The sequence below is a fragment of the Podarcis tiliguerta genome (assembly GCF_965153285.1).
Source record: "Podarcis tiliguerta genome assembly, chromosome: 3".
Lineage (NCBI taxonomy): Eukaryota > Metazoa > Chordata > Lepidosauria > Squamata > Lacertidae > Podarcis > Podarcis tiliguerta.
Window position 1 is genome coordinate 30853747 of NC_139536.1, and position 24167 is coordinate 30877913.

General features: G+C 42.9%; 2 protein-coding genes across 2 annotated transcripts in view; one reads left to right on the forward strand and one right to left on the reverse strand.

Annotated features, from left to right (window-relative positions):
- ENAH (ENAH actin regulator) overlaps positions 1 to 3309 on the reverse strand; it is a 146482-nt gene extending 143173 nt beyond the window's left edge. Inside the window, exon 1 of the mRNA XM_083434435.1 lies at positions 3283 to 3309. Within this exon, the coding sequence (XP_083290561.1) occupies positions 3283 to 3294 (12 nt within the window). The 5' untranslated portion in view covers positions 3295 to 3309. The remainder of the gene's footprint in view (positions 1 to 3282) is intronic.
- A 370-nt stretch (positions 3310 to 3679) lies between these two features.
- Positions 3680 to 24131, forward strand: EPHX1 (epoxide hydrolase 1). Its single transcript, XM_083434507.1, is given in 10 exon segments — positions 3680 to 3776; positions 3779 to 3905; positions 11876 to 12063; positions 13876 to 14056; positions 15367 to 15594; positions 17012 to 17141; positions 17583 to 17797; positions 20071 to 20179; positions 21897 to 22022; positions 23021 to 24131. Coding segments are annotated over 10 exon segments (1626 nt in total). The 5' UTR covers positions 3680 to 3689; the 3' UTR covers positions 23256 to 24131.
- Positions 24132 to 24167: the final 36 nt, after the last annotated feature.

Genomic DNA, 24167 nt, shown 5'->3' on the forward strand with positions numbered 1-24167 from the left:
AGCACTTTGCCTCTATCCAACTTTAAGATCTGCAGTGGAGCCAGAATTATAAAACTAGCTTATTACAAGTGAGGCATATAACAAAATGTGATGTGGACTGTTCCAATTCAGGGCCCAAGCTGACTGCCCCTTTCTAGGATACACTATTCTATTCCATCCCACCCTCCTCTAGCAGTCAGCATTATGTGCCCACTGAACATGCTGAATCCTCACTGCTATTTTGGTCTCACCCCAAATATTCTTTTGTGTGTGTGTGTACTTCTGTAAGTCTTTGGGGTCCCTCACGCTTGCTACTGTGTAGATTGTGCTGTACTGGGAATTCACACTTTGAAGGTGAGTTTTCTAAGAATACATTGCTTCCTGCCGGGTGACAGAATAAGAGATTGTGACCTGAGTTGCATTGCTAAAGATAGGGTGGGATGCATATCCAAAATAACCGTGTTAGGTGTACTTATCACTAATGTATTAAACTTGTGTCTTGACTGTTTATATTTACCTTACCTTAATATGAAATACTCCACTGCAAAAAGAAATGTAATACATCAGGGTGAAGAACAAGGGTCTACTATTTTTGTCATAATCAACGTCAACATCTTACCTTTTTTAACTAACCATCCCTAATCACAATGAAGTTGAGGGAGAGGTGCTTGGCATTACCAAAAGATGACAAGTAAGTATGCACTATCATGCCAAAATCAGGCAGACCCACTAAGGAGTGCTCCTAAGCATATCCACTATATTTTGCTGGTATGACACCATGTTTACCATTGTTAGCATTTCGTATAAAGGTTACTGTAACTAGATTAGAGTGGCTGGGGTATATTATTATTATTATTATTATTATTATTATTATTATTATTATTGCTGGGATAACTTAAGCATGCAAGTTGCTTATGTGTGTGATTGTTGGGATATGTACTCCCCATAGATGGACTGTATTTAATTATGATGCTGTAATTTCAAAAAGCTTTTAACACAAACGAATAAAAGGTATTGTGTTTACTGCTGGCACCTAGCAACATGTATATAGGGCACATACACTTTAGCAGTTTAAAATGTAACAAGGCCATCCCCCCCTGCTGTGTTTCAAGTGGTGTCTTCCGTAGCTGTACACATAGCTACCTTATTTGTTTCCTCGCACATTACCCAGTTTGTTTCCCCCGTCTGCAACCCTCCGAAACTCCTGTTCATCTGTGCATGCACTGTCCTCTGTGCATGTGCAACAGCAATCTAAAGTTTACACACCTCAGCTTAACCACAGCTTGTTTTCAAATGGGATGAGAAGCGCTTTGAGGGAAAACAGTATTTTGCAAGATGCTACAATATATGTTTGGATTGTGTACTTGTTTTTTTTAAAACACCAACTTTGGGAGTGCACTGGAGTCAGAGTAAATGGTAATGTGTATACAGCTATAGTCTCTCACTATATTATGTGGGAGGTTCATGTGGAATGGATGTAAAGGTACAAAGAAAAATGTGCTCTTAACACAAACCATATGAAGATTAGTTCTGGTACAAATGAAGCTGTGGAAACTTGGGCCATTAAATACTTGGACTCTATGAAATAAGCTTAACCCTACTGTTGCACAGAGACACTAGAGCTCCTCTGCACTTCATAACCCCAGTGAGGTTATGTGTTTATTTTCTTGCTGCATACCAGAATTCATTTGACATGATTTCTTCGACAACTCAGTATGTGTTTTCAGTAAAAAGCCACTGTTAGCTGTTAAAGAGAATGGAATGAGTATAAACACTAGCAGCAATGGGTTTTATATGCATGCTAGAATAACCATGTTCTGCCAGGTTGAGCTTTTGCCCAGCAGGCTCTGAACACTGGTATGTAGCCATATATTTGCAGGGGACATTCATTTCAGTCTGCCATTTCTGAACACCACCCAATACAGGCCTAATTTAAAGTGGACAATTGGCACAATGGATTTTCTGTTCTTTCGTTTGACCTGCACAAACCAGCTTCGGAGCTGTGTCGGTTTCTGCTTTTCTTTCACTTCCCCTCGTGTGGGCTTAAGAGGATGCTTTGGGCCCCAATGCTGAAAAAATTACATGCATAACTCTGTTGAGGGAATGTAGCTCAGTGGATTTATCAGAAAGCAGACCTCTCCCACCTGACCTCTCACTTCATCTTTTATACATTTATACAGCCACCTAATTCACACTCCTCCATCCCCTTTCATACATGCCATTTTTAATAGGCCTTTGAATCTTCCCCTCCCCATTATGTTCTTCCAATCACCATTATCCTTTATTATCAAACATGTAGCAAGTACAGGACAAACTTTCCTTATAGAGGTGGGAGGAAACAGAAGTGTATTAAGCCTCCAGGCTGGAAAAAAATCCTATGTAAAGCAATTTCTGAACACATTATTGGGTTAAAATGCATCAAGGTAATTTTCCCTCTGTGTTTCAAGTCACATTTGCATGCTGAGGTACACACCAGAGGGGTGTGTGGATGTCCTCAACTGATGTGCTTTACCTCTTTCGTTTCCTTGCCCCTGAATTCCCAACACCAACTACTACACATGAAACTGACATCTGCACATAAACTGTCGTCATTGCATGCATAATGGCAGTTTCAAATATACACACCTCAGTTTACTGCAAAGTGAACGCATCTTATTATTTCCTTTCAGATGGAAGCTGGTTTGAGGGAAAATGCAACAGCAGCACTTCTCACTAAACTACAGGATAGCTCTGCATCATGGGTAATGTGCAAACATGAACTCAAAAACTAGTGGGATCCAGAGGGATAGCTCAGTCGGTAGAGCACGAGACTCTTAATCTCAGTCATGGGTTCGAGCCCCATGTTGGGTGAAAGGTTCCTGCAATGCAGGGGTTGGACTAGATGATCCTTGTGGTCTCTTCCAACTCTACAGATTCAACAGTAAACACCAATGTGTACACAGCCTAAGATGCGCATCGCTTCACCATGTGGTCACACCCACGGCACACCTTTAAAGTGCATTTAAAGCACATGACTTCCCCTAAGAAATCCTGGGGACTGCAGTTTAGTCCTCACAGAACTGCCAAACTCTACAGTTCCCAGGATTATTTGGGGGGTGGAGTCACGTGCTTCAAATTGGTGTGGGGAGCAGTGGTGGATGTGTCATGTTGCGTGTCCTAATCCAGAAGCCGGAGCCAAAAGAAAATAAGCCGTCAGAGCCTTTGAAGCGCGTTACACGCCGCAGCGAAAAGAAACCCATCCCGGGTCTTGAAGCTGCTGTCCAACCCAACGCAAGACATTCGCCGAACGACACGCGTTACGACCTTGGTTTCCATCTCTGCGGTGCTCCCAGCAGCTATCTTCCCCCGCCGCCGGCCATAACGTTTCTCGGGCAGCAGGATGAAGAAGGTTTTGAGAGCCCAGGTGGAGCACCCAACACCCACCCACAGTTACATGGAGGCCCCCGAAGAACTACACCTCCCAGAATCCTCTGTTGCCGACCGAGTTCCTCGACCCCCCCGCGGCCTTAATCTTGGCGGTGCGAGAGGGCGGCTGCAGCGCCGCCGGCGGAGCCTGTGGGAAGAAAGGCCGCCCCGCCTCTTTCGCTCTTGTAAACGGCGGAGGGCCAGGCTGGGCTACGCGGGGGAACTTCGAGAGGGGCTCTTTCTGAGGCGTTTTTGTTACACGTGAGGCTTATTCATTTGGCTGATAACGGTAATGTAAATCCTACATGCGCAGTCGGCGGCTTGCCGGTATTCTGGGTCTTATCCCGCATCGACAACATTCACACAAGGCGCGAGCAGAGGCGCTTTTTAGTGTCACGTCACGTCACGTCTGAAAAGGGCTGAAGCTGCTTGCTTAGGCAGGACGGGGAACTTGTGCGTGGCAGTTCCTGTCGAAGATCCCGGGAGAAACTCAATTATGCCCATAAGTGAAGCATCTCATTGTGAGTTCCCTGGGAAACTCGTCAAACTGAGGGTTGCTTTCGGAGTTTAAAAAATATATAGAATCGCAGAGTTATAGACTAGGAAGAGCCCTTTGAACATCTCTAGTCTAAGTCCTCCCCAGTCCAATGCAGTATTTACAATGCAGGGTAGGTGCAACTGGAGAATCCCTGGCAGGTGAACTGGGCTACACTACTGCCGCTTGGTATGTGATATGTTACTGCGGTTTGTGTGCTATTTATTTAAGGTTTGAACTTTTAAAGGATACTCCTTTTTTTGCAAGTACACAATGTAGGTCTGTAAAATATAGCCCAACATCAAATAACCCATGAAACAACCCAAAGGAGTCCTTTAGATTTAAGGGTGTTGGGATTCCAGGTTCTGTCTAAGGATTTCAGTTGCAAGTGGACTGTGCATCGGGCCTTACAAACAGGGGCGTTTGCAAGGATTGCTGGTTTGCACATGTGTCACAGATTAGCCACCATAGAGAGAACTTTAATATCATCTGGAAGTCACTCATTCAGAATATCTTGCAGCTCAGGAACCGGTTGTGATTTAGTTGTCAATTGAAATTACCCAGACATGAAGTTTGGAACTGCCGTTTACCCTCCACGAGACTGACTACATGTGTGTGGTTTTTCTCTTGTTCTTTTCTGCTGTGAGGGTTAAAGAGAAGGTAATCCAAGTTAAATCCATGTTCTTTTAGAACTTTCTGGAAATTGCTGGGGTGTAGTCAGAGAGAGTGAGAGAGCAAAGAATATGGTGTTTTTGTTGCGATTAATCCTGTTCCTTTCTCTGTTGTGTGTAGATTAAGTTACAAAGCTGCCTGTTTACTGCCCTTGGACGTCTGCCATGCCACTGTAACCTTGGCCATTATGTGGGGAGTTCAGAAAAGAGTGCCTTGTGTTTTTATCACTCCGCAGTAGTGAGAAGAGTCGATATGCAGGGATCTTCTATGTATGAAGAAGAGGCCCATTATCCCAAGCAGAAGTGGGAGCCAGAGTTGCTATGGAACACAGTATATTTGGATATCCCTACCTTTGTAAGGGACGCAGGTGGCGCGGTGGTCTAAACCACAAAGCCTTGGGCTTGCCGATCAGACGTCAAGTGCAAGTAGATAAATAGGTACTGCTCCGGCGGGAAGGTAAACAGCGTTTCCGTGCGCAGCTCTGGTTCGCTAGAAGCGGCTTAGTCATGCTGGCCACATGACCCGGAAGCTGTCTGTGGACAAACACCGGCTCCCTCAGCCCATAAAGTGAGATGAGCACCGCAACCCCAGAGTCGGCCACGACTGGACCTAACAGTCAGGGGTACCTTTACCTTTTACCTTTGTATTAGTAGCGCTTTGCATTTTCAAAATATCATGCTAGCAAGCTACTGCACACTGAAGGTTTTTGTAGTGTGATTTTTTTAATATTATAACTCAGTAAGGATTCCAGACTGTTCCCTGAAGGCTGAGCTTAGGTTTGAATAAGTCTGTTCTGATGCCATCCCTCTGACTTTTGTTGGGCAGAGGGGCAGATTTGGTGACTTACTGCAGTCTACTATCAGCAGCCAAGAGACCACTGAATTTGTACTCCTTTGCAGTTTGTAAGAGGAGTAAGCAGAATTTGAAGCCAGGGGTTTACAAATAGTGGTTGTTTGCTTGCTTTTTAAGTAAACTTCAGGACTTTGTATTTTGTACTGTTTTCCTAATATCAAACTGTTGCTCACTGCAGAGTTAATAAAGATAAGGGGACATCAGAGTCCCTTCCCATCCCCCCAAAGCAAGAACTGATCTCTCAGCCACGGTTTTGCTAACAATGTGGAATGTTTCCAACTGTAGTTCCTCAGATGTCTTTCTAAGCCTGGTTTCGATTAGAATTGAAGTTTATGTCCAAGATGTGCTTTGCTATGCTAGTATTTATTGTAGCTTGCTTGTTTTACTTGCCAGTTTTTTTGGTATCTACTGAAGTGCTGTCTGCAGTTTCTCTTTCTAATCTTTTTTTTTTTTTAGATAACTTTCCTGCAGGCGTATTTACCAACTGTGGGTTCTAGAGAAAAGCCCAGGGAATCTTGTTATCCTATTTCAACTCGCTTCCCCCTACCTCCCTTGACATGCTTGCTGAATGAGAGGAAAATAGTGTCTAGTGACTGGATTTTGTTGCCTAACTGAGCTGGCTGAAAAGGACCAGGCTAAATGATGCACAAAATCCTTGGGTTTAATTTAGTTTAGTGGAACTCAGCTTGAGTCTTGACATTTTTTTCTCCATAGGGATGCAATTAAAATATAATCTGGATATTGTTAGTAATAGGTCACTTTTCCCTGTCTTTCTTTTGGGTACATCCTGATATTCTGTACAGTATTATGATGAAATTTGGGGTGCAACTGTACAGGATTTCCCTACCACGAAGCTTGTTACTTTGCAGTGTTAGGTGAATTACTCCCTGGGTGTATTCACTGGCTGTTTTCTTGGCTTGCATTTAGGCAGTCCATATGTATGGAGGATGGCAACAGTGAAGTCTTTCACCATTGGCCCAGATTGACCATGCATGTTTTATAAGTGGAGCAATGTCTTTGGGACGAAGTTGCATACTCTGGAGAAATGTCTGTGAGAGAAAGTTAATACTTTTCTCTGTGGCAGAATGTTGCTGCTTAATCAAGACATTAATACAAATCTTGACTTATGCTACTTTTAATACCAAATTAACTCATAAAACTTTAATACTGTCTCTTCTGGGTCTCCTCTCTCCCAGTTTGAGTTGTGAAGACAATTGCTAATCTATAAATTATTATTGTTCCATTACTAATATACTTGTTTTGCATTATTTATAGTAGACTTCAATACATAACACTAAAAAAAACCACACACAAGATGCAAGTGAATACTGAAAGCTTTTGGTAAAATGTAGGAAGGAATACTTAGGTATCTGTTGGCTTGGATCTAAAAAAGGGATGAGGGGTAAGGAGGAGAACTGTTGTCCATTCAGTCAGATTTTTCATTTTACTACATGAAAATAGCCTCTGCGGGTTACCATTGCCAGACTTCTGTAGCTTGTCTGGGGCTATCGAGCAGTATGACGCTATGATTAATTTTTAAAGGACAAATGATTTACCCGTCTTGGAAAGGTGATATTGATGGAATAGTAAGTACATTAAAGGTGTGCTATGAGGATATGTTGCTCAACAGTGTTCTCTTTGAAATAAAGGCTAAATACATGCTGTATTATTAATAGAGCTGAGGCAGATCTGATTTTTCTAAGTACTTTACTTTTTCAAACAAAGCTGCCCCTTCCTGGTGACATCATCCACTGGACAGAAGTTTAACCCTTTCTGCTATACATTCAACTGTGTTTGCCCATGTTCATCCCTTGTAACCACTGACTTTCTTTCTCCCTCCCTCTCCTGTAGTCTCCCGTAGTCTCAAAATACAGTTTAGAAATTCTGGAGATTCTGAGCAGCTGGGGTGATTGAGGAAGAAGCATTAATCTGGATCATAAAGGTTTTTGGGTCCCTGCCCTAAACTTGGTTCACACAAAAAAAGACAAGAATCCTGGTCCCTAGCAGGTGGCTAATTGTGTCAAGTACATTAAGAATTGCAAAAAGATTTGTCAGAAAATAAAAATAGAACCCATTTACCTATATCCTCTCTCCAAAGAGATTTTGTCTCCGCTTAATTAATATTGAAGGTAATTCCACCCTTCTTCTCTTGAAGCTCTTGGGTTGAACAGTTCCTGATAATTTCCCTCTTCCCAGATAATTTTAATTAAAGCTCTGCAAGCCACACAGACCAGGTTGAATGCCTTTTATTAGATATCTAAAGTAGAAATTTCTTCTCTTTCCATTCCCGGGTCTGTTTTCCAAATACTTTTTCTACCCCACATCCAGAGGATGCTCATATTAGGGGCTGGATTCCTCGAGCATTCTGATATGGCTTCCCTGTCCGCTGCTTCTAAACATGTCCAACATCCTAAACATGTGAAAATATCTGAGAGCGGAACAGAGGAGCTCAGCTAGAAGCCGGCCAATGCCAGGGGATTTTATTGTATAGTAAAGAGCGCAATTAGGATTGCAAACATGAGAGGAGTTTAACACACACAGCCCTGCTCCCTTACTGTGATCCTGAGAAAAATAACCCCAGGAGCAAACAGCAGTTCCTGGGCAGGTGGGGGCAGGCAGGTGGAATTAGCAGCTTCAGGAATCATAGGGATGGGGCAAGGGGAAAGAGACGGGGGGGGGGGAGCCTATCCATATGCTGAAATCCCTATCCTGATTACACCCCCCCCCCAAAAAAAATAGGGCTGCCAGGAGCATCCCAGACGCAAAAATTTCAGGGCCTATTATAGGATGTTGGCCCAGTCCCACATTCCTGGCCTCATTTATTTCACATGGTTCTTGTGAAGATAATGGTGTACGGGGGGGTGGGGGGACTGAGGGACGGGACTATATGCATTGGTCTGAGCTCTTTGAGGGAGGAGCAGAATCAAAATGTAATAACATAATCATTACAGGAGTACTCCCAAGCTACAAATCTGCTTCTTCCAGGGAAGTGCACCCATGTTCAGAACAAGCTGACTCCTCATCTCCTGGACTCAAGAACTGGAGCACATAACACCACAGTCTTTTCAGGGTTCAGCTTCAATTTATTGGCCCACACCCAAGCCATCACTACCTCCAAGAACAAGTCTAGCACCTCAACTTTACTATTATTTTGACCTGTTAATTGACCAAACCTCTCTTTTTTTACCCATCAAATGCTGCACATAATTCAGTAACGGAGAGGGGACATGCCTTCAGCTATTGGGAAGCACTGCTAGACACACACTTTCCATTCATTGAATAGTCTCCTGGCATGATGCCTTTAAATATCAGAGCTGTTTTGATTTAACAATTGGTTCATAACACTTTTTTGCTGTTTGAATACTTGTACATAATTGATTTACAGTTGTTATGTGCAAAGCTGATCAATATATTCATTATTTCGGTATAAAAGCATGCATCACTGCAATTAAGTGTTGAGGGGGGGAAGCCAAATGGGGAAACTCCCCCCCTTTCTAGCTTCTGCTTCTAAGATAATTACTTCATTGTGGTTATGGATAAATATTTAGAAATTATTCCTTTAAATCCCAGCACATTAAAGTATTGGTGCTATTGCCAGCTACATTGAAGTGTTTCTGTTGCATATTTTCTTTGGCAGATCCTCTAGTGTTCCATTATGGAGAGAGAACATGATGGCTTTCATTTGTTTCCCTTCTGTCAACTGCATACAATAGGCTTTCTTCTCTTGATTTACCCAGAGTTTGTCTTCACATGAAAATAAGGACAATTGGAACAGCTATTCACTGTTGCCAATACCCCCTTTTTGGTGGGAGTGCCCACATGTGGTGGGAGTGCCCCAAAATCCAACTATTCTGGACAATAGCCATACGGGAAATATGTAAAATAACTAAGCAAGTATTAGAAATCACCCCAGAATTGGAATCTTCCAAGACAATAATGCCCATTTACACCACAACTCATAACCCACCTACTTTCAGCAGCCAGAAACACCATAACTGGAGAGACCTGTCAGGAGTAAGCATGGACAATGATACCAAATAGTATGGGAAACAGACTTACTAGAAAAATTAACCAATAAACTGAAACTGACACGGGGACAAATAGAAGAAGATGCCTTCACCCTGGTATGGCTCCCCTTTATCACGTACACAGCTGAACAAGACAATGACAAAAATCCACCAACAACATACAAATCAATATGGCTAATCTGATCCAAAACACCCACCCAGCCAACTCACACATGAAAACAAAGATCACCACAGCCAATCAAAAACAAACAACCACACTTTGGCCTACCCCAACCTCTTTCCCCACCAAAGGAACACAAGTGAATAGTACAGAACCTGCACAAGCGACGCTGACACAAAACCCCACATATTTTAAGTACTCTACTGCAACCTCCTGCAATGCCGGAATCCCAGCCATAGCACCCAAGTTGTGTACAGTGGTACCTCTGGTTAAATACTTAATTCGTTCTGGAGGTACATTCTTAACCTGAAACTGTTCTCAACCTGAAGCACCACTTTAGCTAATGGGCACCACCACCGCCCGATTTCTGTTCTCATCCTGAAGCAAAGTTCTTAACCCAAGGTACTATTTCTGGGTTAGCGGAGTCTATAACCTGAAGCATCTGTAACCCGAGGTACCACTGTAGTTCCATTCAGGAGTAACGGCAGATCGTGGCATTATGTGAATGAGCCTTGTGCTTATGCATTCTCATGGTTTGATCCTGGTTTGGAGGGACCACACAAACTAGCAGTGGTAGCTACAGATTAAATAGGAAACCTGGAGTGTTTCCAGATGGAAGTTTATTGAGGAACCAGCACTGCTCATGCACTGAAGATTATGCACCAGAAAAGGAAAAACAAAACCCAAGAGTCTATATGGCTTAATTTATTTTTGAACACACATAGCCCTGTTTTAACATAATAATACTAGCTACATTCACATATTCATTGAATGAGCATTTAAAGAGAGAGACAGTGATGTGTAGCCCCCACTCAGTGCGCCTTGGATCAGTCTCTGTCTCTCACCTAACCTACCTCACCGGGTTGAGGAAGAATCAGGGAGGAGGGGGACGCATGTATTTCACCGTGATAATTCTTTGCAGAAAAGGCAGGATATAAATGTAATAATAAATACATTTTAAAAATACTGAACCATTCTGCTGAGTTCATTTTTTAAAAAAGCTATGTGCCTAACTTAACCCCCTATGGAAAGAATGGTTCTCCTTAACCATTTTGAGAAACTTTTTAAATATGAGAAATGTGGGGGTGGGGCTAATGTGTTAATAAACAACACATTTCAAAGGCCCTCGCCACCCAGGGAATTATTAATTATTTCCCCAAAAAAGCATGTTTATAACACATTCTGCTGCACAGTCTCTCGTGGGCTGGATGGAGCCTTGTTGCTGTTGTTTCGCAGAGTTAATTCAATGCTTTGAAATCGCTCTGGGGGTAAATAAGATATTCATGGAGCAGGGGGATATACACAAGGCAGCCTTTCTCGTTTCTAAGAGCACAAGCACCCGACTGAATTCCATATTTATGTTCTAATGGTACAGCGTACAACATGTGGCTCTCTACAGAGATCTCACACTTTTAGACACATTTTTCAAAAGGTCAGTTCCTTGCCTGAGAACCCATATTGAGAGGCTAATTACACCAGGACTTCAAGGAGGCTCAGCTTGCAATGCTGTGTGTGCTCTGTAGGAAAGGGTAACTGAGGGAGGGAGTCCCCCCCCCCCAAAAAAGAATAAGGCTTATATCGCCTTTGAGCTCCTGTGACCCAAATTGAAGCAACTATTATGAATTATGCATCAACAAAAAAAGACTCATCTTAAGATTTATTGCATCTTAGTGACAGTCCACATGGAAATAACTTTAAGAAGAAATAGGAGGGAATGACTGGTAGGACAATAACAGAAAATAGGTGAAGTCAAATATTTGCTTTAGGTCCAACAGGACCACCCTTAAGAAGAGCTACTATGAAGTGATGTCTAATTGGTATCTTATGTCATATGGTTTAAAGAAAATACATAATGTTTTATCAAAACAGCCCAAAGACTGTTTTTATTCTGGTCCTAAAATACAGTGGCGTAGCGTGGGTTGTCAGCACCCGGGGCAAGGCAAGTAATTTGCACCCCCTAACCCGTGGATTTGCGCCCCCTAACCCCCAGATGTTGCGCCCGGTGCGGCCGGCCCCCCCTGCACCGCCCACACTACGCCACTGCTAAAATATAAGCATTCTAGAGAAAAAGCATGCACACAACCAGTGCCGCTGCTTCAAAAAAATATATGTGCTGGTACTCGCCATGAAGTTGTTAAAGTAACTGCCACACTTTTAACATGTTGTTTTTTTTTTTTGGGGGGGGGGGGAGGTACCAGTATCAAAATGTCATTTAATGCCATAATTGTGGTGATTCTTTTGCAGTCATGATGTTGTTTGAAATACTGTTGGCTGTTGTCCTGGGAGCAATCATTTATCTGTTTCTGACCAAGAAGAAAGAGGAGAAATTATCTATGGGAGATGGATGGTGGGGCAAAGGACAGAAGCCTGACTCTGAAGAAGATGCAGCTATATATCCTTTCAAGGTGGAAACATCAGACGGCGAGATAAATGTAAGAAGACTCTCTTTCTCGCAGAGTTTGCACAAACAGCAGGGAATTCTAGGGTAGCAGCATAATCTCAACCACGGTTTGTTAAAAATGCTTCAGTAGCATTTATAGCAGAGCTTTCCAAAATGTGTGTCGCGACATGTTAATGTGTCGGCTGCAGTGTGTAGGTGTGTCACGCAAATGCTTCCCGCACTCCTTCCGGGGCTGAAAAACTTAATTACTGTGTCGCGAAATGATGCATGTCTAAAAAGTGTGTCAAAAGTGGTACAGCGTACAACATGTGGCTCTCTACAGAGATCTCACACTTTTAGACACATTTTTCAAAGTTTGGAAAGCTCTGACTTATAGCCAAGTAAATGTGCTTGGTTAAAATTGCAACATAAATCTGAGTTCCTTTAGGTTTACATTTGTAACCAGCTCTACTACCCCCTTAATTTTAACTTGGATAATTTAAATGTATAAAATGTGCTTGAAGCATTCAACTGAGTCGCATCAGTTTCAGTTGATTTTTAAATCAAGCCAAGAACTATAGATATATAGAAAATATGATACGTGCTGAAATGTAGGCTTGCTGTGCGAATACTAACAGCAGTTATTTTCTCTCCAGCAGTAATTTTTACAAGCAGTTTTGTTCAGAGGTCACGGCTGTATCATATTAATCTGGATATGACCCTACCGTTGCCTGTGCTATTAACAGAGAACAATACAATAACGTGTTGTAGCTGTCTGTTTGCGTTAATCAACCCAACCTGGGCTATTTTCTGTATCACACATCACTGATAATAGCTTTAAAACAATGAAATTCAGAAGGGTACAATGCACACAGAGCAGAATCTAATTTTAGCTGTCTTTAACATCTGCTGCTGTGTTGGCCCTGTCCTCAGTTCTCAGGGGAGAGAGCCTTTGATTTTTAAAGTCCAGCTTCATCCTAATGGCTGTGACTTTCTCTTGTTTGTTTCAGGCAAATGGAACCAGCTGGTTCTAAGAGCACTGCTGCGTGATCGGTCAAATCGTGCCCTAAATTTATTTCTCTTTCTCTCTCTTTGTGCCATACTTGCACAAACCCACATAAAGTTACTATATAGCCTATCAGGAGAGTGGGAAATGCATGGCCTCCAATGAATGGGGGGAAGAAAGGTTAGATAAAAGGGTTCGCACAATAGGGCAACATGAGTGTTGGTGGGAAGTTAATGTTTGCGACTTCCCCTCTTTTAGCAGAAGAGTATTCCTGTGTTGCAAACAGCGCAGCAAGAGCGTACAGCCCCTCTCTCTATCTTTCTCTCTTTAAATGTCATGTGAAATAACCAGTTGAGGTTCATGACACCTACATTCTGTGGAGCATTCACAAAAGAACTTAATGTATTGTCAGCAGAGTTGTTTTTGCAGTGGAAGTAGTATGAAAGTGCAGTATTCTCAATAGAAGCGCAACCTGAATTGCACATGTGGGTGGTGCAGAACTAGTGTGAAATGGATGTCCATCCCACACCACAGAAATATTGCATAGAAAGGTCTCGTATAGGCTTCACACAAATCTGTGTTATACCAAGTCAAAACTACCAGAAAGACACCAGTCACAGCAAGAAAAGGGAGGAAAACATTATTTTAAGGGTGCTTGGAATAGTAGCTCTGTGGGGGTGAACTGCATTTCCCAGAATTCTTTGGGGAAAACAATGTGCTTTAAATATGTGGTGTGGATGTGATTTGAGAGAAAAAAGTTTTTTACTTTTGCATATAACTCTCATGTGAGTTTTCAGTTCTTCCTCTTTTCATTTCCTCATTCTTCTTTTTCCCTCCCACACATTTGTGGTGTTCTAGTACTTACATAGAAGACTTGATGAGGTGAGGTTTGCCGAGCCATTAGAGGATAGTCGCTTTCGATATGGGTTTAATTCAAATTATCTTAGGAAGGTTGTTGCCTATTGGAGGAATCAGTTCAACTGGAAGAAGCAAGTGGAAGTTCTCAACAAATTTCCGCAGTTCAAAACAAAGATTGAAGGTTTGTAGCCAATAGTGCTCTGATCAGTCTTTGATCTTGCCTTGTGTTGCATGGGTTTTCAGCATGAAATCAGTTTGCTTGTCCATGAGTTTGTTAAAGTAAGATTGCTTTGACTGTATTGTTTTCTTATTCTGTACTTTTTATATATTAACAACAATATGGTAAATAAAATTTAAAGTCATGTGACTTTAAATTTTATTTACTATATTGTTGTAACCCACCCTGGGATCTTATGGTGAAGGGCAGGGAAGAAATCCTATAATTAAATAAATAAAATGAGACTTCCCAATTTGGCTTTGAGGTCCTTGAATTCTAGGATCCACAGAGAATTCAAAGTGCTAGCACCTTTCAAGTCTGAAATTCAGATCGGTCTTCTCTAGAAAGAACTTCAGTCTTCCCTACACCAAAAGTACAGCAACATCGGAGTGTAAGCAGTGCAGAATTCCAGCACTGGACACCTTCAACCTGCTGCTGTGATTGTAGATATCCAATCCATTCACAACTTGAGCTGCTGAACATAGGGGAGTCTCTTTTTGCAGCAGCCTCTTGTATTATGCCTGATCCAGCAGTGGCCAGTTGTATGCTCCAAGTCATAATGTGACAGAGGTAGTCTCTCTGGTAATCTTGGATAGATTTATGCCAGGAGTTGGCAACCATTTGGAGCCCATAGGCACACTAGCAAACTAGAGAAACTGTCATGGATACCAGCCCTCCCTCCCCCACCACAACCAAGCACACATCACAACCTTTTTTATTAGCTACAGTCAAATGGAAACCTGTGGGCATCTGTATGCTTGCAGCTGCCTTGTTAGCAATCCCTGACTTAGGCTACGTGTGGGGTGTTGTTTTTTAAAGTGAAGCTAGCGATGCCTACTACTACATCTACTTCCAGCTTGTCAATTTGGCATCTAGCAGCTGAGTCAAAGAGCTCGTAACTATTTTTTGAACCTAGGTTCCTCGTTATGCTAGGAAGCAGCGCACACATGATACTGGGTTATAAAACCAAAGTCTCTCTTTTATTGACATGTGATTCAGTGATCAGATGAGGAAACTGGCATATGTGTTGGTCCCTGGAATTTCAAAGGACCAACTCGGTGAGCACACTTAAGACTGGCTTCCTACTAAACAGAAAATCACAAGGCAGCAAACCATCACTCACCAGAGCACCCTCACTGTAGCAAATCTCATTCTCAATACCACTTAATGATGTTGTGCTAGTGACTAATGCTACATCTAGTATATGTTTATGCCCACCTAATCAGTTTTAATAAATATTCTAAAGTTTTTATGTGTATGTATATTTTCCATAGGAATTGATGTCCATTTTCTTCATGTAAAACCTTCCCATGTGCCTGAAGGCCAGTCTGCAAAGCCGTTACTAATGGTCCATGGCTGGCCTGGCTCAGTCTATGAATTTTACAAAATAATCCCCCTCCTGATGGATCCAGGGAGCCATGGCCTGAGTGGCGAGCATGTTTTCGAAATAATCTGCCCTTCCATCCCTGGCTACGGCTTCTCCGAGGCACCTCACAAGCAAGGTATGTTGCATTATTTTGAAGGATCTGGAAGTGGTACGTGCACAGCGCTTATCTTTGTTGTTAATTCACAGGAACAGAGGAAGCTGCTTTGTACTGAGTCAGACCATCAAGCTCAGGATTGATTGTGGCAGGGATTGCCAACATTTTGGGGCACATTTATTAACAGTAGGAACAGCTGTGCTTAAAACACACACACTCACACACTGCAACCAAGTGCACAGCATAGTCTATCCTGTTGTCTATGACAGAATGCTTCTTTCAATCCTAGTTTCATCAGGAGCAGGGAAGGGATTTCATAGTTACCTTAGGTGGCAGGGCAGACCTCTCTCTCGAGGTTCATGGGCGCCAATGAGCGCTGGTGACCACTGGTCTATACTGGCTGGCAGAGGTTCTCCAGGATTTCACATAGGGATCTCTCCCAGCTCTACCTGCACACACTGGGAGTTGAATGCCTTCTGCATTCAAAGCCGGTGCTCTACAATGGAGCCATAGCCATTCCCAAGATTGTTTTGACCTCCATTCTGTACCTGTGCTGTTTCAAATAGAGCAGTAGATGTCTGTCTATGCAAATATACCTGAAACACTCAAATGTACTTGCTAGGGACAGGGAGTTACAAATACTAAAGCTGTACACATAAGGTAGCTTTATTTGTGCTTTTGCACCCTAGCCCCATCCAGGCATTCAGTCTAGATGTGTAGCTGGGCAGTGCATGCTGGTCCCACAATGCCCTGCCCTCCTCCTGCTGCCCTTTTCTTGTTCAATGCAAACATTCAGAAAGGGGCCTCTCACTGCATTAAGCTGAAGGTGAACAGAAGCCTCTGCACAACTGGGACCGTTGTTTTACCATTGCTCAGCATGCTGCAGTCTGAGAGGAGCCCCCATGTACAGGAGTGGGGTGGGGACATTGCAGGGAGAGGCCTCTGTGCACAAGTTGTGATTCATCTCCCCTTTGTATCCTGCTGTTTTTCCAGGCTCAGGACAGTTCCTGCTGCTATTTTTTGTCCTTGTCATAGTTCTGTGACGAAGGTTAGACTGAGAATGCGGGCGTCACAGTGATTTTCCTGGAGATGGTCCCACATTTGGTCCTTGGCATCTCCACTTAAAGGGGGAATAACACAGGAGTAAGGAAAGAACTCTGACAAAGGACCAAACTGCACACTTCACTCCAGAAACTCATCATAAGTTGTGCAAACTGAGTGTTAAGGCTATTGGCTTTTCTGGCAAGGTGTGGATCAGAAGGTTGTGTTGTCTCTGCTCTTTTACTTGATATAGTAAAGAAATGCTCAGTGTGACTAGGGAGAAAATTCCTGTGGCAGCCTTAAATCTAGCTAGAAATTAGTATTGCACAGATTGTGTTTGCACTTGGGATGGGGCGGAAAGCAGTCCTACTTGATAACTTTCCTCTCCTCTCTATAGGCTTTGATTCTGTGTGTGCTGCCCGTGTCTTCTATAAGCTGATGCTCAGGCTGGGCTTCCAGGAATTCTATACCCAAGGAGGGGATTGGGGCTCGTTGATCAGTACCAATCTGGCTCAGATAGCTCCAAGGTGAGTGTTCATCTTCTTGACAGGCAAAATGCAAAACAGATTTATTATTTAAGCAGCATATTGGCTACTTATGAAAATGAGGCATCTCCATCTTGATTTAGATTGAATCATTTGGCATATGATGTTCCCCCATCAGCCACACACCCCAGGGGGAGAGGAAGCCCTGTGACTTGAGCACCCTGCCAGCTAGACTGTAGGAACCAAACATGTTGAAATTGCACAACTACTTTCCTAAACTTAGAGTCCTGAGTGTGTCCTGAGACTCCCAAGATTCTGGCTTCCTAATGGGAGCTGCTTGTTTCTTCTCCAGTGGGCTTGGCCTATATGTTTCTTCAAAACGGCAACAGGGTGCCATCTGAACTCCAGGTAAGTCATAAATCTATGGAGTTAAAAAGAAATATTTTTGTGGATGACTTATCTAACTTTTGTAAATTATTTTAGCCACGTGAAAGGTGTTCACTTAAACATGGCAACAGTGACTACCCTGCAATTCAAGCAACTTCTTTCAATTACATTGGGACGGTATTTCCCAGGACTCTTTGGTTTTGAGGATGTGGATGTCCAGCGGATGTTTCCTTTTAAGACAAAAGTGCTCTACAGGATCCTTGGGGAAGGTGGCTACTTTCACCTACATGCTACGAAGCCTGACACTGCTGGTAAAAGGCTTTTTTTAAAAAAAAAAAAAAAAAACTTTCTTGTCCTTCCAAGTAGTCAATTTATCTTTGATCGGCTAATAAACTTTTGTGTTCAGAGTTGTACTGTTCCATGCTACCCACTTTCCCAAGTGGTGAGAAGTTTCAAGAGCAGCACTGCCAGAGTCAGGCTTGCTTTTGGAGGCTTAACGGTGCTTTTATGTTTTATTTATTCATTTACAAATATCCCACACTTTGATCTCCTCTGGCTCTTAGTTGAGCTGTTCTGGAGGACTAGTTAGCTTTCACTGAACCATTGGCACATTTTACTCATGTTGCCTCTTTATACCTGGAGCTTTTGGATGAGCTGACAATGCCTGGGGGAAAACAGTCAAATTTGATTAATGGGTTTTCACCTAGATACGCAAGTGAATTAGCTTGACTGTATTGTTGTGATTAGGTCTCCAGACTTTTAAGTGCCTCTGTTTAAAATTATCTTTTTTATAACCTAATTGGAAAAATGAATTAAGAAAAAAATGGATCATGCGTTCAGGTATATGCAGATTAAATTATAGGGCTGAGTGACAATAGCACTACACCGAAATAATTCCCCTAATTGGCATAGTGTATTACTGCATTTCTGCAGAAATGGCATATACCGATCTAGTTCAAGAGGACTTAAAACATGATTAAATCCAGTCTGTACATATGTTGTTTGTTTCTGTATATAGCAAAGGTGGAGAACCCCGGCCCACGGGTCTTTTGCAAGCTACAGGCCTCTCTCTCTGGCCCTAAGGACTCTCCCAGGCCAAACCCCGAGGTCACACCCCCTTCCCCTCCTTGCTTCTTATCTTCCTTGATCATTTTTGCCTGGCTCAAATGCGTCCTGCAACTCCTGATAATGACTCTTTCTTGCCTGAATGAAGGATAGACTGGAGTGAGTGAGGGAGCACACCTTGATTAAAAGCCGATGATGTCAACAGGGGCCAGATTATGCTTGTGGTTGGTTTCTCTCCCACCACCCAGTCTAGGGAATGCGTCCAAAAGTGCTGCCTACTTTTAATGTTATGATTAAGAGTATAGGCGGAAGGCATCGATGGCATGGTAATAAGAGGCTCTACAGAGAGCTTCGTAAAGGACTCCATGTTATGCTGTGGCAAAAGATTGCCATATGATGTCAGTGTAGATATGTTCTGAACCGCCCTGTGATCTTCGGATGAAGGGTGGTACACAAATTTAATATATAATTCAATGGTAATGATATTAACAGGTGAAAACAGGGATGACACACACTGGTGTCTAGATACAGTAGGTGCAGTGAAGGTGTTTAAAGACTCAGACTGCCCAAAGTGTCTACGGTAAATGTGCCCAAAATGGCACCATCCGAAAAGAAGAGAGATTGATTTATTTGTTGGGGAACTCCATGGTGGACTTTATATTTGGATTTAAAGGGTCCTATCAAAGCTAGTTTTAAACAAGCTGGTGCAGGAAACACCCGCACGGCCTTTATCAGCAACAGTTTTGAAAGTGCCGTTGGTTTCTATGGAATATTAGGGCTTGCCTATCTGAGTCTCTTCACAAATGATGTTGAGCATTTTAGCAGGATTCTTTCATGGGTAATCCACAGCAGGACAAATCAGAGCTAGCATGGTGGGATAATGGTCAGCCTCCACAGTGCTGCTCTCCCATCTGTGGAAGCAGTTCTGCCTTTCAGGGAAGCAGAGCTGCTGTCAGCTGCTATCACCAATGAGAGAGGCAGGCAACGTAAGGAAAGATTCTGGTTTTGCCTGGCCTCCATAGGAACATAGGTACCCGCTTTACCCTGCATCATGTCACTGGTCCATCTAGCTCAGAAGTGTCTACACTGACTGGCAGTGGCTCTCCAGGATTTCAGACGGGTGTCTGTCCCAGTCCAACCTCAAAATGGTTGGGGATTGACCCTTAGACTTCCTGCATTCATAGCAAATGCTCTACCACTAAGACCCGGTCCTTCTCTGTTACCAAAGCTTTATCCTACTGCTGGTTTAAGCTTCAGTTTCCCCTTATAACTTAAAAAACAAAATCCTCAAAGCTGTTTCAGCATGTTTGTTTATTCTGTAAGGCTGTTAATACTGTTGGTACATAATTCATCCTACAGATCAACTTGCCAAGTGTCTCTTTATTTAGTGTCTTGTCAATCAGCAGCTGCTTCAGACAGCTGGAGTCTTGTGTTTATTTGGGGCCGGGGGTGGGGGAGAGAGAAGTTAGCTGAAAATATGTTGGATGAAAGCGAACCCTTGGTTTTCATTCTTGTTTAGGCTGTGGCTTGAATGACTCTCCGGTGGGCTTGGCTGCATACATCTTGGAGAAGTTTTCTACATGGACCAATCATGACTTTCGAGATCTAGAAGATGGAGGACTAGAAAAGTGGGTGTCATTTCTCCCTGCCCTTCTCTCTAGGTTTACAGATGCCTATTTACCTTTGATGCTTGTTTACCTATCTGCACTATTCTCAGATTAGTGTCACAATCGCCTCTTGTGTTGGATGCTTAGCTGACACTCTTCTTGGTCTTCTTTCCAACCAGAGGGCTGAATCATCATGGGTGTAGAGAGGTATAAAGATCTTCCCCTGTAGCCCCCATACTCCCCCCTGTCTATCTACATTCTTCTTATGTTTGGACTGTCCACTCTTTTCCTTCCTCCCACCTCCTCCATGAAATCCTCCGCTTCATATACAGCAGCACTGTGAACCTGGAAGCAACACTTCTCCCTGTTCTGCTGCCCCATCCTGTCCCGGTCCAGCCGTGTTTGCTTTCAGTCATGTTGGCAGGCTCAGAGAACCAAATGTAACACAACTTTCCACAGTCTATTCATTTTAAGTGTTTATGTTGTGCCTTTGTAGTGCACGTTGAGAGCGGCTTAATGCCAGCGCAACTTGGTTTTCAGTCTGACTGAGCAGGGAGGCGCTGGACTGCAGTGTTGCTGAATTTAAGAAATCAAATGCTGCAGATGGTTTTGGAGTTAGCTTGTAGCCCAGTTCTTCACCTGCTTTGAAGGTTTGAAACGCAGCTCAGTCAGAAAACTCAAAAGAAGAGCACATGTTCTTACATGTCCTTGCTGACATCTAGTGTCACCATGCATGTATGAGTATTGTGCAAACGTACCCCTTTGGACAGGAGAAACATTTGTGAAGGTGGCAGCCTTCCTATGCTGAACAAGAATTTGCAAGGAGAACACCGGCTTGCTCCACAATCTAACTTGGGTTGTTTTGTGGTGGAGTCCTGCAGGTTAAAAATGTCTTAGACCCCTTTCTGAGAGGAAAGAAGCCTTAACTTAGTCTTTATAACAAAGTCCTATGGCCAGCAAATTAGCTGCTCTACAGGCTTCTCTTATGCCACCGTCAGCATCACATCTCCCGACTGCCTGGACAGCTGAACATGTTGAGGCCCTAGCAGTGAATTATCTAAATTGGACATAATCCTCTGGGAACTTCCCTTACAATAAGTTCTGTTGAAAGGAAGTAGATCTGTGTGCTTTAACTCATTTATAACAGGGTTTTAGCAAAATAACTGAGCTGCCTTCTTTCTTTCATTCTTTTTTAAGCAATTCTATAAATGGGTATATTATATAAATGGGAAGTGCTTGAGGGGTTTGCTGTCCATATTCTGTCCCTGTTCCCACAGAGTCAACAAAGAAAGGGCTTGATTTACTAGATTATCATTTTGTTGCCTCCTTAAAAAAAAAAGCAACAAGGAAAAATAGAAAGAGGCAGGATAAATGGAAGGAAGAATGTATTCCAACAATATCTCAGAGACGCAAGCTAAATTTAGGAAATAGCTGGAGATAACATTTCTGAACCAAATGTTGATGTGTTGACAAGAGAACTTACATCAGCATTTCCCAACCATGCCGGCTAAGACTGATGGGAGTTGTAGTCTTGGGAGTTGTAACCTGCACAGAGCACTTGAGAGGGAAAGGACGTGAAATCTAAAGAGTAAAACAATAATGACCTTAATATTTAACGGCTCCAGATTTTGGTAACAATGTGCCAACTTAGGCTAAGGATGAAAAAGGGCTGCAGATGTTGATGATGAAACATAGCTGACGAGTTCTGATGTGGCTGTTTCTGGATTGTATTTTTCAGGAAGTTCACACTGGATGATCTTCTCACAAACATCATGATCTACTGGGTATCTGGGTGCATAGTGTCCTCAATGCGTTTTTACAAAGAGAATATTGGGAAAGGAATTGGCACCCAGAAGCATGAGAAGTAAGAGATTCCTCTGCCTATTTTAGAGAGCTCTTTTCATACCACACGCGCGCGCACACACACATTTAGCTGCCCTGTGTCCTTTTACAGTTTTTCATATTTACTCAGATACCATACATGTGTCAAGTTTAGACAGAAAGTGTACACAAAGGTATTCCTGGTGACTTGTGAAATCCACATCCAGACATTTTAGTGTCAGCAATAATAATATACAAATGTTCTAAATGCATTTGCAGCCTTTAGGACTCGTGTGGATTTGCAGCAGAGCCAAGGAGGTTCATGAAGCTATGTCCTTGTACTTTTCTCAGGCAAGCTCAGTCATTTCACTTGCATAGGGAGTGTGTGGTTCAACGTACGGTTGCACGTGGCAGCAGAGCGAAACCAGTGCTTCTGCTGCCACGCCCTGTGCCAGGCTCCCTGCGCCTCTCGTTCTGGGCAAGCTGCAGCAATCTTCTTTGTTGGGAATTTAGGAAGGCAACAGAGGCCCACCGGCAAATGTGATGGGGATGCTTAGGGCAGAGAAATATAATTTGTGGGTCCTCTCCAGACCTTCACCTCCCCGTTTCCCATCCCTGAGTTAATTCCAAGTTCATGACTGAGTTCTGTCCTTGCCTTTTACATATGCTTGTGGAGCAAGGTCTGCTAGCGCAGGAGCTTAAGATATGTGCTAGTACAAGGCATTTCACAAAGCCTCATAATGGGTGCTAAGCCTATCTTGCACAAAGTCTTCCACTGACTCAGGCTCAGCAGCATCTCCGCCAGAGTTTCTTCCACTTCCATATTTCTGGAGCGAAAGCACAGCTTGCCCTGCCACAGCATGCCTACCTGGGTGCAGAACCTGTTGAACTCAGTGGGGCCTACTTCTGAGTAGACATGCATTAAATTGTGCCCTCGACCTTCCTTTTCCCTATTTTGCCTGTGGTTTGGAGTCCTGTTTGAAGAAGTCCCTTCATTGCGAGGATCAGAGTGACATGTTTTCCTTCTTGGTTCTCTTGCAGGCTCTCTGTGCAAGTCCCTACAGGGATTGCTTCATTTCCACATGAGGTCCTGCATATGCCCCAGTCATGGCTTCAACAGAAGTATGCGAACATCGTTTCCTTCAGCTACATGGCCAGAGGTGGACATTTTGCGGCTTTTGAGGAACCAGAGCTCCTTGCAGCAGATATTTTGCAGTTTGTGGGGAAAGTAGAAAAGGGCAACTTTGCCAAGAAGTTGGGTTCTGGGCTGTTGTAATCACCACTGTAGGGAATCCTCCCCCCACACTTAAGAAGTAATTGAGATTAAAAATGATTAAAATGCTTTGCATTTAGGGTAGCTTTTGCTGAAGTTCCTGGGGTGTTTTTCTTTTTTTCTTTTTTTGTAGCACTGTTTCTCTTCCCATTTGGCTAGATAAAAATTGAATCGAGGCACATTCAAGCTGACCTTGTGATGAGTTTATATAGTGTAGTGCCCAGAAGAGTGAACAGTGAATTAGGATGACTTTCATTCAAATGGTTACTATTGCTATATCACCATCCATGTACATGGCAATTTCTATAATCTTTGAGAATTCCTGGAGGGCAAGTGAGATCCTTGCAAACTGGAGATGGGCAAATGTTGTTTCCAACTTCAAAAAGGGGGGAAAAGAAGAACCAGGTAACTCCCAACCAGTCGACTTGACATTGATACCAGGAAAGGTCCTAGAACAGTCAGTCTGTGCCCACTTAGAAAAGGATTCTGTGAGTACTAAGACCCCGCATAGTACAAGCTTGGTGGGTCAAATGAATGTTGTGGATGTGTATATTGATTTCAGTGAGGCTTTTGACAGAGTCCCCCATTATGTTATTGCAGAGAAGCTGGTAAACTGTTGGGTAAATCTGTCAATTTCAGGTTCTGTTTTTTTATCCAATCTTAAATTCACTTCCCCATATTTCCACACCATTTTGTATTTTCTTTTTAAGTCCTCATAGAAATGAATCAGCATTTTAGCACGAATTTCTCCTAATATACAAGTTTGTAAGCTATTTTGCCCCACGTACACATTTTTGCTGAGCAGTATGCCCAACTTTTCTCTAATTGTATGTATGTATTTTTCACTAATATATGCCTTTTTATGTGCTTTTTATCCCAGGGCATGCATTTTTGTGCACGTTTCTTGACTGGATA